General features: G+C 50.8%; 1 protein-coding gene across 1 annotated transcript in view; it reads left to right on the top strand.

The window, feature by feature from the left end:
• Positions 1-1,074: 1,074 nt before the first annotated feature.
• ADCY2 (adenylate cyclase 2) overlaps positions 1,075-17,005 on the top strand; it is a 304,109-nt gene continuing 288,178 nt past the window's right edge. The window contains exon 1 of the mRNA XM_016130145.2: positions 1,075-1,284. Within this exon, the coding sequence (XP_015985631.2) occupies positions 1,075-1,284 (210 nt within the window). The remainder of the gene's footprint in view (positions 1,285-17,005) is intronic.

Raw genomic sequence — 17,005 nt, 5'->3', positions numbered from 1 at the left:
CCCCTAAACCTCCCGTACGGAAAACCATGGCCCTCTAAAGTGTGACTTCAGCTGAAAGTGCAGGACGCAAGCGAGGCCGCCCAGAGGACGTGGCGGGGGTACCGCGCTCAGCCACCGCCGCCTCACCCCTCCGTTGCATGTTTGGGGCTGTTCTCCGATGAGGGGACTCCTTGGGTCCCAGAGCCCTTCCGCCCCCCGCAGGGAAGTCCCCCTGCTTCCTGTGACAGTGGAGAGGAACGTGGGAAGCCCACGCCCGCCGCACTGAGAAGAGGGTGGGGCCCCCGACCCATTAAAGGGGGCGAGCGAACCCCCTTTCCGAGCCCCCAGACAGTGACGAGGAGGAAGGGGCGCTGAAGGGTGGGAGATCTGCACTCCGAGACAGCGGGGGAGGGCGTGGGAGCACGTCCCCTCCCGCAGCCCACAGAGAGGCCGGGCCCTCAGGGTGGGGGGGTGCCCCTCCCGCCGCGCTGGGAGCCGGAGAGGAGGCCGGGCGCCCCCGCAGTCCTCTGCGCGCAGTGGGAAGTGGGGGGGGGGCAGAGTGGGAACCCCGGGCTGCGCTCTGACACAGTGGGGAGGAGGTGCGAGCCCCCGCCCCACCCCGGGCTGTGCTCGGAGATGGGGCGAGGAGCCGGACCGCGCCGGGGCTGAGCGCGCGCGGGCCGAAGGAGGGGACCGCGCGTGGGGCGCGGCCGCTGCCCCCCGCCGCGCTCCTGCCCACGCGCCAGCCCGCGGCCTCCCCCGGCGCGCGGCGCGGCCGTCTGGTTCTGCGTGTTTTCGTTTCCGTTGCGTCTGCGTCTCTTTCCTCTGCGCTCGTTTGTCTGTCCCTCTTTCCCCCTTCGCCAGCCGCCCCCTCCCGCTCTTCTGTCTTGCATCTTCTTCATCTTGCTGTCTCCTTGATCTTCCCCCCTATTCCTCCTCCCTTCCCTCGTCCCTCGTCTTCACCTCTCCCAGCCCGGTTCTTCTTGTCCTCCTCCCTCCGCCTCGTTCCCCCTGCGCGCAGCTCCGGGCGCCGGCAGCCGGGCGGCCGAGGCGGCGCGGGCGTGGGACGCGGCCGGCGCCCCGCGAGCCGCCCCGATGTGGCAGGAGGCGATGCGGCGCCGCCGCTACCTGCGGGACCGCGCCGAGGCGGCGGCGGGCGGCGGCGACGGGCCGCCGCGGTCCCGCGACTGGCTGTACGAGTCCTACTACTGCCTGAGCCAGCAGCACCCGCTCATCGTCTTCCTGCTGCTCATCGTCATGGGCGCCTGCCTCGCGCTGCTCGTCGTCTTCTTCGCGCTGCGGCTGGTGAGTGGCGGCCCCGCGCGCCCTGCCCCGCGCGCCCCCCACCCCGGCCCCGCGGCGCGCGGCCCGCCGCCCCCTGCCCCTCCTGCCGGCCCGCTGCGGCCGCGGCCGCGCGCCCCGCAAAAGTTTCCTCGGACGCTGCTGCCCAAAATAAAGTCGCCGGGGTGCCCTCCAGGCGGCCCGCGCGCGGGGCGTGCGTGTGCCCCGTCCCCGCGCGCCCGCGGGCCGCCCCGGCTGCGCCCTCCGCCCTGCGCCGCCGCCGCCGCCGCCGCCACATCCGCTCCGCTCGGTCCCCAGCCGGGTCCCCCACCCGCTCCTCCGCCGGGCCCCCGCGCGGCCGCGAGCCCAGCCGGCGTTGCACTCTGCACCGCACGCCATTTCGCTCCGTGCAAAGCCTGCCTTGGGACGGCGGGGAGTGCCGAGGACTCGGCACGCAAAGTACGTTATTGTACATCTTTGCCTTTAAGTCCGGGTGTGTTTGGTCCCATCGGCAGGGAGATGGGGTGTCGCCCTGCGCTGAGCCTTCACGCCCCGAGGAGGCCGCGAGCAGCACGCTCGCGTGTCCTCCTCCCGGGGAGACGGTGGATGGTGCGTTCCGTTTTGCTCAGGTCCCTAAAGTGGATTTCATCGTCAGGAGCAGAATGCAACGCAACGGCCGGTGTCAGTTTGTGCCAATTTGTATTTTTCAAGCAGAAACCCTGGGCCGGCTCCCCGGAGCCCTGAGGGGGAATCTGCGGATGGCAGTAAACTTCCTGTCGCCGGTCCTTCTGTGTGTGTGGTTCGAACTTTGCACGCGCGCGTGTGGTATGTACGCGCAGAGTTTGTGCAGGGCAGCGACTCCCCAGGAAGGTATTTTGGGGGCAGTGGTTGATCTGGGGATGTCCTCGCCAAATGATTTCTTTTTTTTTTTTTTTTTTTTTTTGCTTAGACTATAATTAGGCACCCATATTCCTGTCCACTGGGCAAAGGAGCGGATGTGTGCTCACATTGCAGCGAGCATGCGAGGTGGCTGTCTTTGGTGTTTGGCAGTTAGTGTCTGATATCCTGAGACAGATGGAGCTCCGGCATTGCGCCTGGAAAACTTGCCACCGTGGGGCCCTCCAACGAGTAAAGTTGTCTCTCCCCCACACTACTGGAGGGGTGCTGTCTGCTGGCCTTCAGCGAGGTCAGGATCAAAAAGCGAATGTAAGAAATCACCACACCGAGGATAAGCTGGCTCTTGAGCGCAGAGGGCAGCACCTTGACCCTGCATCCCGGGTGTGAGCTCGGGGGGCCCTCGCGCTCCCGCAGCCAGCCTCGGAGGCTGCCTGCAGTGGCATCTTTGTGAAGGAGACTCGGAGAGAGACGTCTGCCGGGTCGTGTCGCAGACAGAGTCTCAGCCTTGTCCTTCCAGGAAAGGAACCATGTCAGTTCCCCTCCGGGAATCTGTTCTGCCACGGTGTGGCTGCTGGTGATTCTGTCGAACCTGTAATTTAAACCTGTTCTGGCTTGTTCTCCTCTAGATAGAAAAAGAGGAGCAGGTGATGGTCTATTTATAGCGCCACGAATGTATTTAAGGACAAGGGCGAAGCTCGTCCCTCCCCTGCAGGCCTCTTCGCTCGCTATGACGCAGGTCGCTAAGTTCTTTAACCTCCTTGCTGCCCGCCACGTTCGGGAGTGAGCGGGTCAGGGATTCCCCAGGGGCCAGCTGAAAGCCCCCTTTTCTGACTCGTCTGGACCTTTGTATCTGCTGATTCTTTACACAGCTACTTTGTGTTCCATGTCCCGGGGTGCTAATGCCGGAGTGGCATCCTTTGAAAAGTTTGTCCAGGCGTCTTTACGTCTTGATAAAGCAGTCATTCCCACGCTTTCCTGCTGATTGACACACACACGGTTTTACGCGCAAGCCGGCGCTTCCTGTGGTGTGGCTGTAGCTCAGCCTGATGTCCTGATGGATCCTGTTCTTTGTTGTAGCTGGTCCATGGACTGACTACTCTGTGACGGGCTGGACAGGAAAGAGCCACAATCAGGGAGGTGGAAGGCTGCCTTCGGGTGGGGCCCGAGGCTGCAGGGCCACGGGGCAGGCGGGAAAGGCCTGGGAGAATGGGCGCACGCCCCGAGACGGGACCTCGGGAGGGACGGGGGGGGGGGGGGGCGATTCTGAGCTCCTGACAGGCAGCTCACTTCTCTCCTGCTCTTGGCCACATCGTGAATGGCTCTTCCGCTTCCCCCAGACCTTCTCCATCCAAGTAGTCAGAGATGGTTGGGGCAGGAGCCCGGGAAGACTGGGCGGTGTTAACAAAGCAGTGTTCACGCGGTGAGGGCCGGCGGGCTGCGTTCACTTCTCAGGCTGCCCGGAACCGGGCTCCGGAGAAAATCCCCCCGGGGAGACGGAATGAGCTGTGCGGGGCCGGCCCCGGTTCCCTTCTCGCACCTCACTGGGATAGCTAGTGTCTGCTGGAATTCGGGAGCTCGGAGGATCTGTTTTTGCTGCCTGAAATCTCGGGCAGGCTCCTTCTCTCCCATGCATCTGCCTGATTCTGATTGCCATCAGGCTGGCCGTTGCTTAATGCACTTCCATGGTCCCCAAGACCATTTGGATCACAAAATGATCTTGGCGTCATCCAAGGACTCAGTGAGTTTTTGCTGTATGTAATGGCCTTTGTACGAAGCGATTGGAAATATCTATTAAAAAGACAAACGACTTCGTATTGCCCTAATTGACATTATTCCGAAACTGATTTCACTTAATTTCAGTCTGTGGTCAAGCCAGTGATCATAAAGTTAAACTAATCCTCATAGTGTTTTTATTTTACTGTAAAATAAGTTCTGAATTCAAACTACACTGTCTTGCTTAATTATTTTCTGCATAAAAAGCTATTAAATAGATTTCACTCATAATTGTTAAGAATTATCTAGACATGAAACAGTAAATAGAACCCATGATAGCATGTCTAGAATTTTAATATTCTCTTTAATAATATCAAAATATTTTCCATTGCTTATTATGGAAATTTTTAATGATAGTACTGGTCATGATGGGCAAAACAAACTTTGCCCCTGGCATTGGGAAACTAGGAATTAATGAGACCAAACTTTAAGTTCTAAATTTTATGATTTCATCTTATTTTCTAGGACTGGTTTTTATTACTAAGTGCATGAAACTCCTTTCTCAGAATTTAATCATCTCTCCTTTATCATGTCCAAAATCAGATCGCTTTTCTCAAAATTTGCCTGTCGTCGTTAGGAAAGGTTGATATAAAGTTTTCAGTTTGTCAGGATACCAGCTGGCTCTAGCCAGGTTGGCGTGCTAAAATTTATGATTAGAAATATGCAGTATTTCAACTGGAATGGAAAAATTTTATTCCCTTAAGTTTCAAATAGTCAGATACGGAAATAAAGTAGACTTTTAAAGTATGATATTGAAACTCATGTAAGAGTATATACTTTTATTAAATATGTAACGTATATGGTTTTGACCGAACATATGTTCCGATTTCTTGATTTTACTATTATTTGGTGTGCATCATCCGTAGAGCAATAACTAAAAGGACTTTCTATTACAAATGGAATTTCTAGCATCAGATATTTTTCTAGGGGCAGATATATCGGAGTGTCTCTTTTGTCTACATGTAAAGAATCTTAATTTTTCCAAAACAAACAAACAAACAAACCAACAAACCTCTATTATTCCCGACACCGTTTCAGCGCCCCCTGTGGGCTGAAGGGGATCAGTGGGAAGTCAGTTCTTCACCCCTTTCCTGGGGGTGGAAGGCCGAGGAAGACAGATAAATATGCTTGACATCTCCTGTGAGGAGCAGGACGTTTTATGCTCACTTTTTCGAGTCTCGTGGATCTGGGGATAGAGGAGAGTAGTGTGTGTTCTTAGGAACTGGAGTAGAGCTAGCTAAGGATAGATCTTTTTGAGCATTTCTATACATGCAAAAAAGTCTTATCTGGCAGGTATTTGTAAATGGCAACCAATAATTCATGAAGTCATTTTATTTGTAATTTAACTATGGGGTAAACAAAAGACAAGGAAAAACTGTAATTTTCCCCAAGAAAGGTGGTTGGGAAACATCCTGTGGATGGATATTAAAGGACATACCTCATCAGAGGCACAGTGCCTTGACTTCTGCATTTAACAAAGGCAGAGACTAACAGCCAAGAGAATCTGTCTGTTTCTGGCTCTTTGGCTTCCTCTCTTCCCGCCTCTGTGCCCCAGGGCAAATTGTTTAACCCCTCTGTGCCCTAGTCGTTTTGTTTGTAAGTGGTACGGTGCCTGCCTTCCAAGGTGAGGGTGCAAATGAATACGGGTGAAGCACTTCGTATAATGCCTGGCACAGAAAATGCCCCCAGGAACTGTGGTCGTTGGCGGGACTTATGTAGTTGCATTTTCACTGTTGCTATGAAAGAATACATAGTCACACGGCATGAGAGCTGGAAGGATGCTCATTTTGATGGGGAATTTTCCACTCAAATGGCTAACCTCATAATCAGCAGGTTGTTTTGCTTTTGTGGACATGCTTGCTGCATAGGCCGAAGGGCAGGGTGACCTTGAGAGCAACTGAAGACTCCCCGACTCTTTGCTTGTTCCGTCTAGACAACAGATAGATTGCGGATAAGTCCTATAAAAGTAAGGTTACCCCTGAGCTCGGGGCCCAGATCTTCAGAGCGCTAGTTCTTCTGAGACCGCTGGTATAATAAACCTGAGTTCTCCAACACTCCGGGTGCTGCTTGGTTTCTCATGGGTCTGATTTTTCTGCAACAGTTCTGCAGATGAGGAAACTGAGACCTGAAGAGGGAGTGAGCTCAAGGACATGCCGTGGTGGTGAGGGTGACGGTGCTGGCTCCCCTGGCAGGGTGTTTGACTTTTCCCGGGCGAACTTTCCTAGAGCTTGCTGCGCGTGTAGAATTCCCAGCTTTGGTCCTGGCACAAAAGCAGTTTTCTTGGTGAAATTTTATGCCGATAGGAATATCCTTCACCTTCATTTCGCGTAATGTTACTTTCCATTTGCTTCTCTTTTAATGTTGAGGGAACCTGGGTAGAGAGCGCTCTCCGCAATTAACTCGCCGAGGTGGGCATCGCTTGTTCGTTCTCATGCTTCTGAATATCCTCAGCGCCTTCTCCGTTCAGCAGAAGGTCCCCTCGTGGGCTTGCTTTTGTTGTCCGAGCAGTCCCTGGCATAAATACTGTGGCATGTGAAGTCCATTCTTATTGAACCATACGTGAAAGTTGCTGTTTTAAAATCAGACGTTCCGTTTAAAAGATGACGACACTGTGGGAGCAGACACACACCCAAGTCGAAGGTGTCTTGTGCTTGCGTGAACCACTGCGATCGCTCGATCAGCAAAGGTCAGTAATGGCAGCATCGAAGCTGGGTGTTTGTGCGTGATCCCCGGGGACAGTCGTCCTTTCTCACACTGGATAGCGGCATGGGCACAGGCCACAGAACTCCGCTCCTTCCTCCCCTCACGGAGGGTTACCGAGGGCCGGCCGGGGCCAGCACTCAGACTGGCACCCCCCCGGGTGGTGGAGGTCCACCACACTACCACTGACTTTCCTGAGGGGTCTGTTGGCCGGGGCCCCATGGGCCGAGAACGTCTGCACCTGATCCTCTCAAGCCCCCAGTGCTTCCGACACCCCTCGCCTGCAAGCCTCTTCCTCTCTGAGCTGTGTCTTCAGCCTCTCCTGAGCTTACACAGCCTTGGCCGAACCCCGCTCCCTGCCCTGGTTTCTGCCTCTGACATCGGCAAAGCTCGTGGACTATACAACCTCGTTTAACCACTGCCTGACTATCATCTGACGATCGGTCAGAAGAGTTTCGCGAATCTGTTTTGTCTCCTCGACTCATCGTTGGCCTTTCAGGGGAGACGAGCAGCGCTCCCCCTGTTTGCACGGCACTCGCCGTTTCGCAGGTGCTTAATGAGCACGTGCGATTTATGGTGCAGGTACGCTGTGCTTAGCGGCCGCCCCTCCCGCCACGCAGCCTACGGGTTAGAGCACGAAACTTGGTCAGCAGACCTGGAGTCGAGTCTCGGTTTCGTCACTTAGTATTCTTGACGTGTTCATTTATCTGTCGTAGCCTCAGTTACTTCATCTGTGACATGGCATGAATAACGCCACCGGGATCAGAGGGCTCTGTTGGGAATTGAGATGGATCATCGGAGCAATTAGCACAGTTCTGAGCACCTGCTGTCCCCCCAAAATGTAGATCAGGGTTGTTATATTTGTACCCCAGCGGGGTCTCCTTGTCGAGGTCTCCTGTAGCTGTATTTCTCACTGAAAACTAAACGAGTCCTAGGATTTTTAAAGCTGACTATGAAAGAACAGGCGCTGTGCACGTGACTTCAAGTTATTTAAGAAAGACAGAAGCATAGATCGTTTAATTAAAAGTTGCATTTTTTACCTAATTTAGCATTCTCAGCACTAAAATTCTTGCCCTGTTGATGCTAATATTGACTTCATAGTTTTCAATTTTGTTAGTTTCCATAACGTTATATAAGGTATTTAGCACGTGATTCCTTCGTGGCAAACTAGGCAGGTGACACACACCTGGTGATTCTGGTTTGCAGCCGCTGTGTGTGCTTGGGAGGAGAAAAAGGATCGTGGAGTCAGCTCCTAGGTTTGGTCCATTTGACCAGATTCGGGCTTCGCTGATGTTGTTACAATGCCCTCTTTGTAAAGGGAGACAATAAAAGTCATCAGGAGAGAAGCTGGGGTGAAGACTTCATTAGTTCGACCGTTGCTGGCAACGTTACAGATGATTCTCTCTGTTTTTTCTTTTTACTTGGATTTACACTTCCATCCTCAGGAGCTGGACTCAGGTGACAGTGATGGACACAGTAATGCAAGCCTCAACCTGAAAACCCGTTGGGAGCAGCTTTGCTAGCCGGTTTTCTAACTGCCCAGGGTCCTAGGATGAATGATGATGCCAGGAGCAGGAAGGGCGAGGATACGGGCCTGCGTCATGACGCCTCGAGATGCACACGGCCAGTTACATCTCAGAGTCGGACTGAGTCACTCTAAGAAAGCTCGGTGCTCGAAATGGGAAATTTCAATTATTAGCACAATTAAATATGTATTGGATGAATAATTTAAACATACCGACATAAAATACAATAGCTTTTTTTTTTTTTTTTAGAACATTAAAACTGCTGAGAGTTCTCAAGATGGTTATCATCGTCGGACAGAGCTCTGTGAATAAATCCAGTCTCTAGGGGCACCCCCTACAGAAGGCAGTGGTTCCTGACTGTAGATCTTAGAATTAGAGCTTCTGCTTCTTTCCCTCGATGTCCTTAATGCTCCCTCAGACACAGTGCTGCTGGAGTGTTACAGCTAGGACCAGCCAGAGGTCGGAGGTGCCGACTTCCATTTCTGCGTGCTTGCCTCTCCCCCCAAGAATGAGTTATTGAATGTGTGTTTTAAATGTCCTGTGTTTTTTTTTTTTTTTTAAAAACTGTATACCAAATAAGAGGAAGAATAATTAAGATTTCAGGCTACTAGGGACCTGTGGACATTGTAAAAGAAAAAGAATTTAGACCAGCTTATTCCTAGAGCCAGTCAAAGCTATCGATGTTATCTCTAAGAGTCGGAGGCTAAAGAGATCAGGCGGATACCAAGGAGAGATGAGGGAGAAAGGTTAACAGTTAACTCTTGGTGGGTCTAATGTCTAATCCCTTCCCGCCATCGACTTACGGTTAATGCAAACATATATTAATGTACGTTCTCCGGAATTGGATTTTTCAGGTATCCACGATGGGATCCATCATTGATTAACTTAGTTAATCTTTGATTCTTGAGCGCAGCCCTCATCGATCTCTATCTGACTCACTTCTTCAATTTACGCTAATGCGAACCCCGGTGAACGCAGCCTAGAACGTCTCCAGGAACGGAGGGCCGCCTGCAGGGGCCTGCGGGCTGCGCCTGCCCTCGGAGGCCGGCTTCGCGCTTGCCTTTTCCCGTTCACTTCGTCGCGCACACATGTGCCGTCTACACGCACACGTATACGTACGCCGCATGCGTGTGATGTACGCGGGGCGCGGATCGTGGGAGGTCGAGAACCGCGTGTTCCTTTCCTCGCGGAGGACGGGCGTTGGCTGATGCGCGTTAGTTATTCGTTTCCCATATCTGCCGGAGATCGAGGTTCCGTGTGCGAGGTGTGCGTCGTGAGCTCTCTGTTCTGTTCCATTGGTCGGGTTCTGTGGGGTTTCGTTTTCTTCCCTGTGTTGCTGCGCCTGTGTTTTATAATTACTAAAGCATGTATAAGTACTAGAGCTTAATTACCAAAGCTTTATGACGAGCGTTTATGTTAAGAGGGCAGGAAACATTTAAGTCCTTTAAAAGCTCCTCGGTCGCCCTCGACCTGTTGTCCTTCCATACACACTTTATGATCACCTACGTCAATCGTCATGTGAAAAAGAAAAAAAAAAAAAACCCCACGGCGATCTGGTTAGTATCATACTGAATCTATTGGTCGATTGCTGAGAACCGCTGTTTTGCGACATGTTTCTAGCCGCAGACGTGGGCCGTGGGACGGTGGAGCCGTGTGTTGGCCGCTGTTGCAGAGCATCCGCTGTGTCCTGGAGGACACCCTCCCTGCCCCACAAGGTGCTGTTCCCGGGCAGGCCGGGTAATGCGGTCTGCAGAAATTCATTCCCTCCTTCAGGCAAGGAAGCGACTTTAGGGCCATGAGGGGCAGGGCAAGACCAGGGAGTTCCCGTGCTGGTTTGGGCAGAAGCACTGTGGACAGGAAAGCCAAACCCACCTCCCCATGGCCAGAGTAAGCTCAGTTCGGGTGGGCACAAAGCGCGCGCCCTCCATTCGTGGGTAAGCAGCCTGCCGTGGCCGGCCGGCTGGCTGGCTCTCCGGAGGATGGTGTAGGCGCGGGGCTCAGAGCTGCGGGGCGTCAGTTGTCTCTTTTTGGGGGTCCACAGTGTATTCTGCAGAACCAGCTGTAGTGCAGACCCGGGTCTTCAGCTCCTCAGGCAGGGGGCACTGCTTATGAGGACATGGGTGCAGGCTCCGAGAGAGAGAGAGAGAGAGAGAGAGAGAGAGAGAGAGAGAGAGAAAGAGAGAGAGAGGAGGCAGTGCGGCGGGAGGCCTTGCGTGTCTGTATCATTTGTTCATGCAACTTTGTTGCACCTTCAGACCTTGCTGAGCCCTAGCTCCTGCATCCCACGTCCACTCGATGATGGGATGCTCCTGCGTACATATAACCTCACGGCCTGCAGGGTCCACGGCACTGGTAGTGGTGGGCGTCTCAGATTGTTTGGCGACTTGTTGGTTCATGGTCAACGTCTAGTTCCTTCAGGGGTCCCGTAATAAGCCAGCAACAGCTTCTCGAAAGAGGAAGACTCGCTAAGAAGTCTTCACGAAGCGCTGGCTCGGGTGGAAAAGCGGGGGCTTTCAGGGAACTCCGTGAAGGCAAATGTGGCCAGTCCCCCGAAGGGCGACTCAGGTGGGGCTCCATGGCGCGGGCTCTGAGAAGCTGCCGCTTCCGCGTGGCTGCGACTCCTGCGCATCTGCAGCCCCGTGCCTGCTTGGCCGCTGGTCCCCGGAATGTGGGCAGAAGAGCAGGAAACGGGGCGGGGAAGAGCGAGGACCAGCCGGAGGCTGCTGGGCCCCACGACTGCCCACCGTCTCTCTGACCATGAACGCCTAAGCGGGGCCGGCCCTGTGCTCGCCGCCCAAATCCGTTGAGAGCGTCGATGTTTACGGGGTTATATCTTCTTGTTGAAGCAATTCCTTTATCCTTATGAAATGCCCTTCTTTGTCTCGTGTAGTCTTTGTTTTAAAGTCTATTTTTTTCTGATATAAGTAGTGCTGCCTCAGTTTTTTTTTTAATTCGTACGATATATCTTTGTTCATCCCTTTACTTTCATTCTCTATGTGTCTTTCAATCTGAAGTGGGTCTTTTATAGACAGTATATGTGTGGGTCTCGTTTTAGTATCTACTCAGCTGCCTTATGTCTTTAGATTGGAGCATTTAATCCACTTACATTTAAACTAATCGTTGCTACCTATGTAGTTATTTCCATTTTATCGTTCATATATATTTTTTTGTTTTCTTCTTCTTCTTCTTCTTCTTCTTCTTCTTCTTCTTCTTCTTCTTCTTCTTCCTCCTCCTCCTCCTCCTCCTCCTCCTCCTCCCCCTCCTCCCCCTCCTCCCTCCCCTCCTCCTTGAAATCCCTTTAACATTTCGCGTAACGCTGATTTGGCGGCGATGAACTCCTTGAGTGTTTTTCTTGACTGGGAAGCTCCGTGTCTGTCCTTCGGTTCGGAAGGGCAGCCTTGCTGGGTAGAGCAGTCTTTGCTGTGGGCCCTCGCTTTTCATCATTGACTATTCCGTGGCAGTCCCTTCCGGCCTGCAAAGTTTCTGTTGATAAACCAGCGGACAGTCTTATGGGGGCTCCCTTGTAGGGAACTAACTGTTTTTCTCTTTCTGCTTCTAAGATTCTCTCTTTGTCTTCGACCTTTGGCATTTTAATTGTGATGTGTCTCGTGTGGACCTTTTTGGGTTCATCTTTCTGGGGCCTTTCTGTGCTTCTGGGCTTGTATGTCTAGTTCCGTCGCTGAGGTAGGGAGGTTTCCCATCATGGTTCCTTCACATAGGTTTTTCGATCCCTCGTCCTCGTGTTTCCTCCTGCCGTCGCTACGGTGTGAGCGTTGGCAGGGCGGAGCCCCCTTCCCTGGCCTCATTGTGTTCGGACTCCCTTTTGGCTGTAATGCTTGGGCGTCTTCTGCTGCCTTACTGTCCACATCGCTGAGCCGGCCCTCTGCTGCGCCTGTCATTCTCTCTGATGTAGTCTCCAGTTCGGTTAGTGGATTCTTCATTTCTGACTACTTTTCTTTGTTTGTTTTCCGTCTCCCTTTTTACGTTTCCTATCTCTCTTGAAGGTCTCACCGAGACTGTTGAGCATCCTTATAACCAGTGTTTTGAACTCCGTATCTGGTAGGTTGCTTGTTTCCATATTGTTTTTTTTTTTTTTTTTTTCCCGTGAGCTTTGTTCTGGTCTTTCACTCAGAACTTGTTTCTTCACCTCTTCATTTGGGCTGCCTCCCTGTGTTTGTATTAGGCAGAGCCGCTGTCTCCCAGTCTTGGCAGAGTGGCCTTAGGTGGTAGGTGCCCTTTGGGGCCACGTGGCTCATTCTCTCTGGACACCCGAGCCGGGTGCTCCAGGTGTGTCCCTTGTGTGGGTAGCGTGTGCCCTCCTGTTGTAACTGAATCTTGGCTGCCGTTGGCATGTCAGCGGGTGAGATTGACCCTCAGGCTGACTGGCTTGAGGACTGGCCATGGACGACCACAGCATACAAGCTGCTGTGTGGGGGCTGAGCCCCCAGAGCCGGATTCGCCCCCTCGGGCTCTCGTGCCTGCCAAGACCACTTTTGGGTATACTGCTTGTGGTGCTAATCGGGTGGTGTTCTGTTGTGGTCTGAAGCCAGCCACCGGGTGGTTTCATTCTGGCGCCTCTTGGGAGGGGCTCTGGTGTAGGCCAAGATCAGCTGCTGCTTATAACCAATCCGAGTCTCCCTAGTAAGAGCTACTAAGCTTAAAGAGCTCACTAGGCCCATGCAGGTTCAAATCGGGCCCTCGTTGGGGGAGGGCTCACCGAACGGGAAGATGGCGCAGCCTGCCGGCTCCGTGGGACGAGGGCTCAACACAGAGGCGGTGGCGGCCCTCTTCCGGCCCTCGTCCCGAAGCCACACAGCTCGGTTCCTCCCTGTATGTCTTGGGTACCTCTCAGGCTGCTATTCCTCTACCGGAGCTGAGGGCGAGTGCCTACAAGCAAGTGAGTCTGCGGTTGGGCCCTGGGTTTCTAGGAACCTTCTGTCTCACCTGGACAGACGGAGTTCCCTCTGGTTTTCACATCCAGAAGTTACGGGGACCTCTCTCTCTGGCACTGGAACCCTGGGCTGGGGCCTCTCACTCCTCAGGGGGAACCTCTGCCGTCGAGAGATCCCTTTTGATTCTCAGCTGCCACTGTGGGTGTGAGGCCAGCCCTGTTTCATGTCTCTGCCCCTCCTGCCAGTCTCACTGTGGTTTCTTCTGTACGTCCTTAGTTGTAGGACTTTTATTCAGGTAGGCTTCAGGTGGTTCTTCAGATTGATTGTGCTGTGATTCAGTTTCGACTTCGACGTGGTCATGGTAGGAGGTGAACACAGCATTTACCTACTTTGCCATCTTGACCAGAGCTAGGAAAGATTTCTTGGTGGTAAATTCTTGCTTTAAAAAATGATTAAATGTAAATGTTTGTGTTTTTGCTCTCATTAAAAAAAAATTGGTTTCTTGGCTATGCAAGGTTAACGGTCATTTTGTGCTCAGTAGTTCGCTGTTACTGTCTTGCGCTGTTGAAATTTCTGCTACCACGTTCAGGTCCTTGCGGGCCACCCTTCCTTTGTCTTTGGCCACTCTTAGGATCTTCTCTTCATCGCCAAGATTTTGCATTCTTATCATTATGTAAACATACTTATATCTCTTTTTGTCTTACTGGCATTCTGGAGTTGTAGGGTTTTGGTTTTCATTAGTAACGGATGGTCCCCAGGTGAATTATCTTTAGATATTTTATCTGTTCGTTTCGTAGTTCAGGAACTCCGGTCAGACATGCTGTACCTTCTTATTTTTATTCCATTCTTTGTGTCTTAGGCTTTCTTCTAATTTTTTTCTCTTTATGTTTCTTTCTTGCACTGTATTTAAACTCTGGTTTATCTTCCACTTCACTTATTTTCTTTTTAACTATTTTTTTTCCTGTGTAACCCAATTGTTGAGCTTTTATAGACATAATTATATTTGTAATTTTTACAATTCCGTCTTCTCTATTTATACTTGATTGATTCCTGCGGTAAGGTCACCCTTGGACCTGCAGCCTTCATTTATTTAAACGTGTCATGTGCGGCTATTCTGTAGTCTCGGGCTGTCAGTTTTGACATCCGTCGTCACTGGGGTGTGCCCCAGCTGAGGTCTGCTCTGGCTGGCTTTCACCACACCTGTTCTGCGGCTGCGGGGCGTTTCTCAGCCTCCAGGCATCCCTAGCGCCCCCTGCTGCCTGCAGTGCAAGGGTGGCTCTCCTTCTTCCTGGCCGCCCTGGCTCCATGCCTACGTGCACTCTTTTTGAGGGAGGGAGGGTGGAGGTCAGAGGGTCGAGGGGACCGGGTCAGGTGTTGGGGACCTTTTCTTCCTTTCATGAGACTGGCAATGGCTTCTATAAAAGGGGAGGTGCTTTAAAGTATAATGCCGGATGCGGAACCATTTCCCACGTAAAATACAGTTATTTCATGTCTTTATCCATTTTCTTAAAATGTGAGTGAGAATGCTGGCCTGTGTAATAGGAGCTGAGAATAAGTAAATATGTCCAGACCCTAGGCTACATTTTGTGTGCGTGTGTGTATGTAACAAGCCATTTGTATAATTATAAGCCGTGGATGATACATTTTTCTCAGCAAGTAGAAACTGGTTCATCTCTCACATACCTATAATTTGTGTGTTTACTCAAAAAACATTTCTCTGTTGTGAATTGTTCAGCATGACAAACTGACCAGCGTTGGGACATGAGAGAGACATTTCGAATTTTTCAGAATTATTTTTGCATTTTACATTTAGATCTGTGATCTAGTTTGAGTTAATTTTTGTGAGAGGTCTAAAGTCTGTATCTAGACTCACTTTCTTCTTCAGCCTGTAGATACCGGTTTACATGTTCCAAGATCTTTTGCTGATAATACCATCCTTTCTCCGTCGAGTTGTCTTTATTCCTTCGTCAGATATCAGTTGACTATATTTATGTGGGTCTGTTCTGTTCTATCGATCCGTTAGTCTGTTCATCTTCCAATAACACCCTGTCTGGATCACTGTAGCTTTACAGTAAGTCTTGAAGTGAAGAAAACTCAGTCTTTCAACTTTGTTCTTCTCTTTAAACGTCGTGTTGTCTGTTCTGGGTCTCTTTGCCTCTCCGCATAAGTTTTAGAACCAGCGTGTTGATAGTTACAAAATCATTTGCTGGGAATTTTCTTGGGATTGCATTGAGTCTAGATTAATTTACAAAGAACTGACATCTTGGTAATATTGTCTCCTTCTCCATGTAGACAGATCAACTCTCCCTTTATTGAGATCTTTGTTTCATCGCAGTTTCGTAGAATTTTTTAATCAAAAGTTTTATTTATTTTTTTTCACATCGCATAGTAAATAAAGTATGATTCTATGTGGAAAAGAAGGAAAATATATTTTCCATTATATCACACACATAATATTATGTATGAATGAATGAAGAGATGCATCTGCACACATACACCTGCAGTCGCATATGTATTGAGACTGAAAGTCGATTTCTTTTTGCCCAACGAGAACCCTTCTAAATAACTCTTGGCAGTAAAGTATAATGTTATTGAGAATGCAAAATGGGCATCATTCTAATAATGAAAAGTCAGACTAGCCTTGGCGAGAAAGTCCTGAGATTTGAAGGAAGAAGGAAGCGCTAGTCATCAGGATAATACTCTGTTGCCGCTGGCGCATCTGCGAGGCACAGACACCCCACGGCCACGCTGTGTCTGTACTGACGGTCACGGGAAGGCGCGGGCGTAGGGTGGTCAGAGCTCGCTCCGGCTCACGCGGCTTTCTGCCTGCGGTCCGTGGGACTTCCAAACACTTCCCTAGAATATCGTTTTATAGAAAAACAGCGTTTTACAGTACATTGTCCTTTATCATCTAAGTGAAAAACAGTACTGTTTAATAAAAAATGAAAAGTGCACATGAAAAGGAAGAAAATACAGATAATCTGTCGCTCCACGAAAAAGCATGTAAGAAAGGAGCTGTCATATAATAAATAAAAGCAAGGGGTATTTAATAGGCCTGCCAATTAGAAGCCATCCAAAATTGCCAGGAAGTACGTCTGAAATGAAAGACTAAAACGTCTGAAGAGAGCCGCAGGAACCGTTATCATTACAGGACGTGATACCGGCGCAGCATCTCTCTTTTAAAGGCATTTTAGTACATTTCATTTAGTTTGTGTTATACTTTTTTTTTTCCACCTTTTTAAAGACATATTTTAAAGGCATTTTAGTGCTGATCATGACAATTTAGTACATTTCATTTAGTTTGCATTATGTCTTTTTTTTTTTTTTGCATGAAGGGAGGAAGGGTTGCAGTACATAAACATATTTAATTTAGATTGACGATGTTTTTAATGTTTCAGTTTGCTTTATTTATGCTACTCTGTTCTATACTCTGGATTTTGAAAACCCGACTAGCTCCAGCAACAGGGTGTGCCTTGTGGCTCTCTTCTTCCAAGCCTCCGGGGACGGGCCAGGGGAAGGCGGAAGCCTGTGCCTTCCCAGGGCTGAGGGCATTCCTCAGTTCAGCTTTCTTAGCCTTAAGAAAATTGCGTGATGGCAACAGTGTGGCTAGGAAAGAATGCAGTTTATAAGCTTAAACATTCTTCAGTGAATACTCTACTGTTTTTGCCTTGACACTCTTATAAAAGGTTCCATTTTGTAGAGAAGTCTATATTAAAACTTTCTTGGAGCTTAGAGTTCAAAGGCAGATGCGGGATCAATCGATGGCTGTTCTCTTTCTAGAAGAGCTGCTGTCCTTCAGCGGGCTCAGGTTTTACGGCGGCCACGACCATGAACCTCATGAGCAGCAGCTGACCATCTGCAGCCGCTGGCCGTCTGGGCACCGGCTCGCCCATTGAGGTGGGGGACGCTGTTTGAAGCTGAATGTCCTCCTCTGGTGTGTGCCAAGGACCCGGGAAG

Source organism: Rousettus aegyptiacus, unplaced genomic scaffold, assembly GCF_014176215.1.
Source record: "Rousettus aegyptiacus isolate mRouAeg1 unplaced genomic scaffold, mRouAeg1.p scaffold_m13_p_8, whole genome shotgun sequence".
Taxonomy (NCBI): Eukaryota; Metazoa; Chordata; class Mammalia; order Chiroptera; family Pteropodidae; genus Rousettus; species Rousettus aegyptiacus.
Note: the sequence above shows the minus strand (reverse complement) of the source record. Positions and strands in the feature narration are given on the sequence as shown.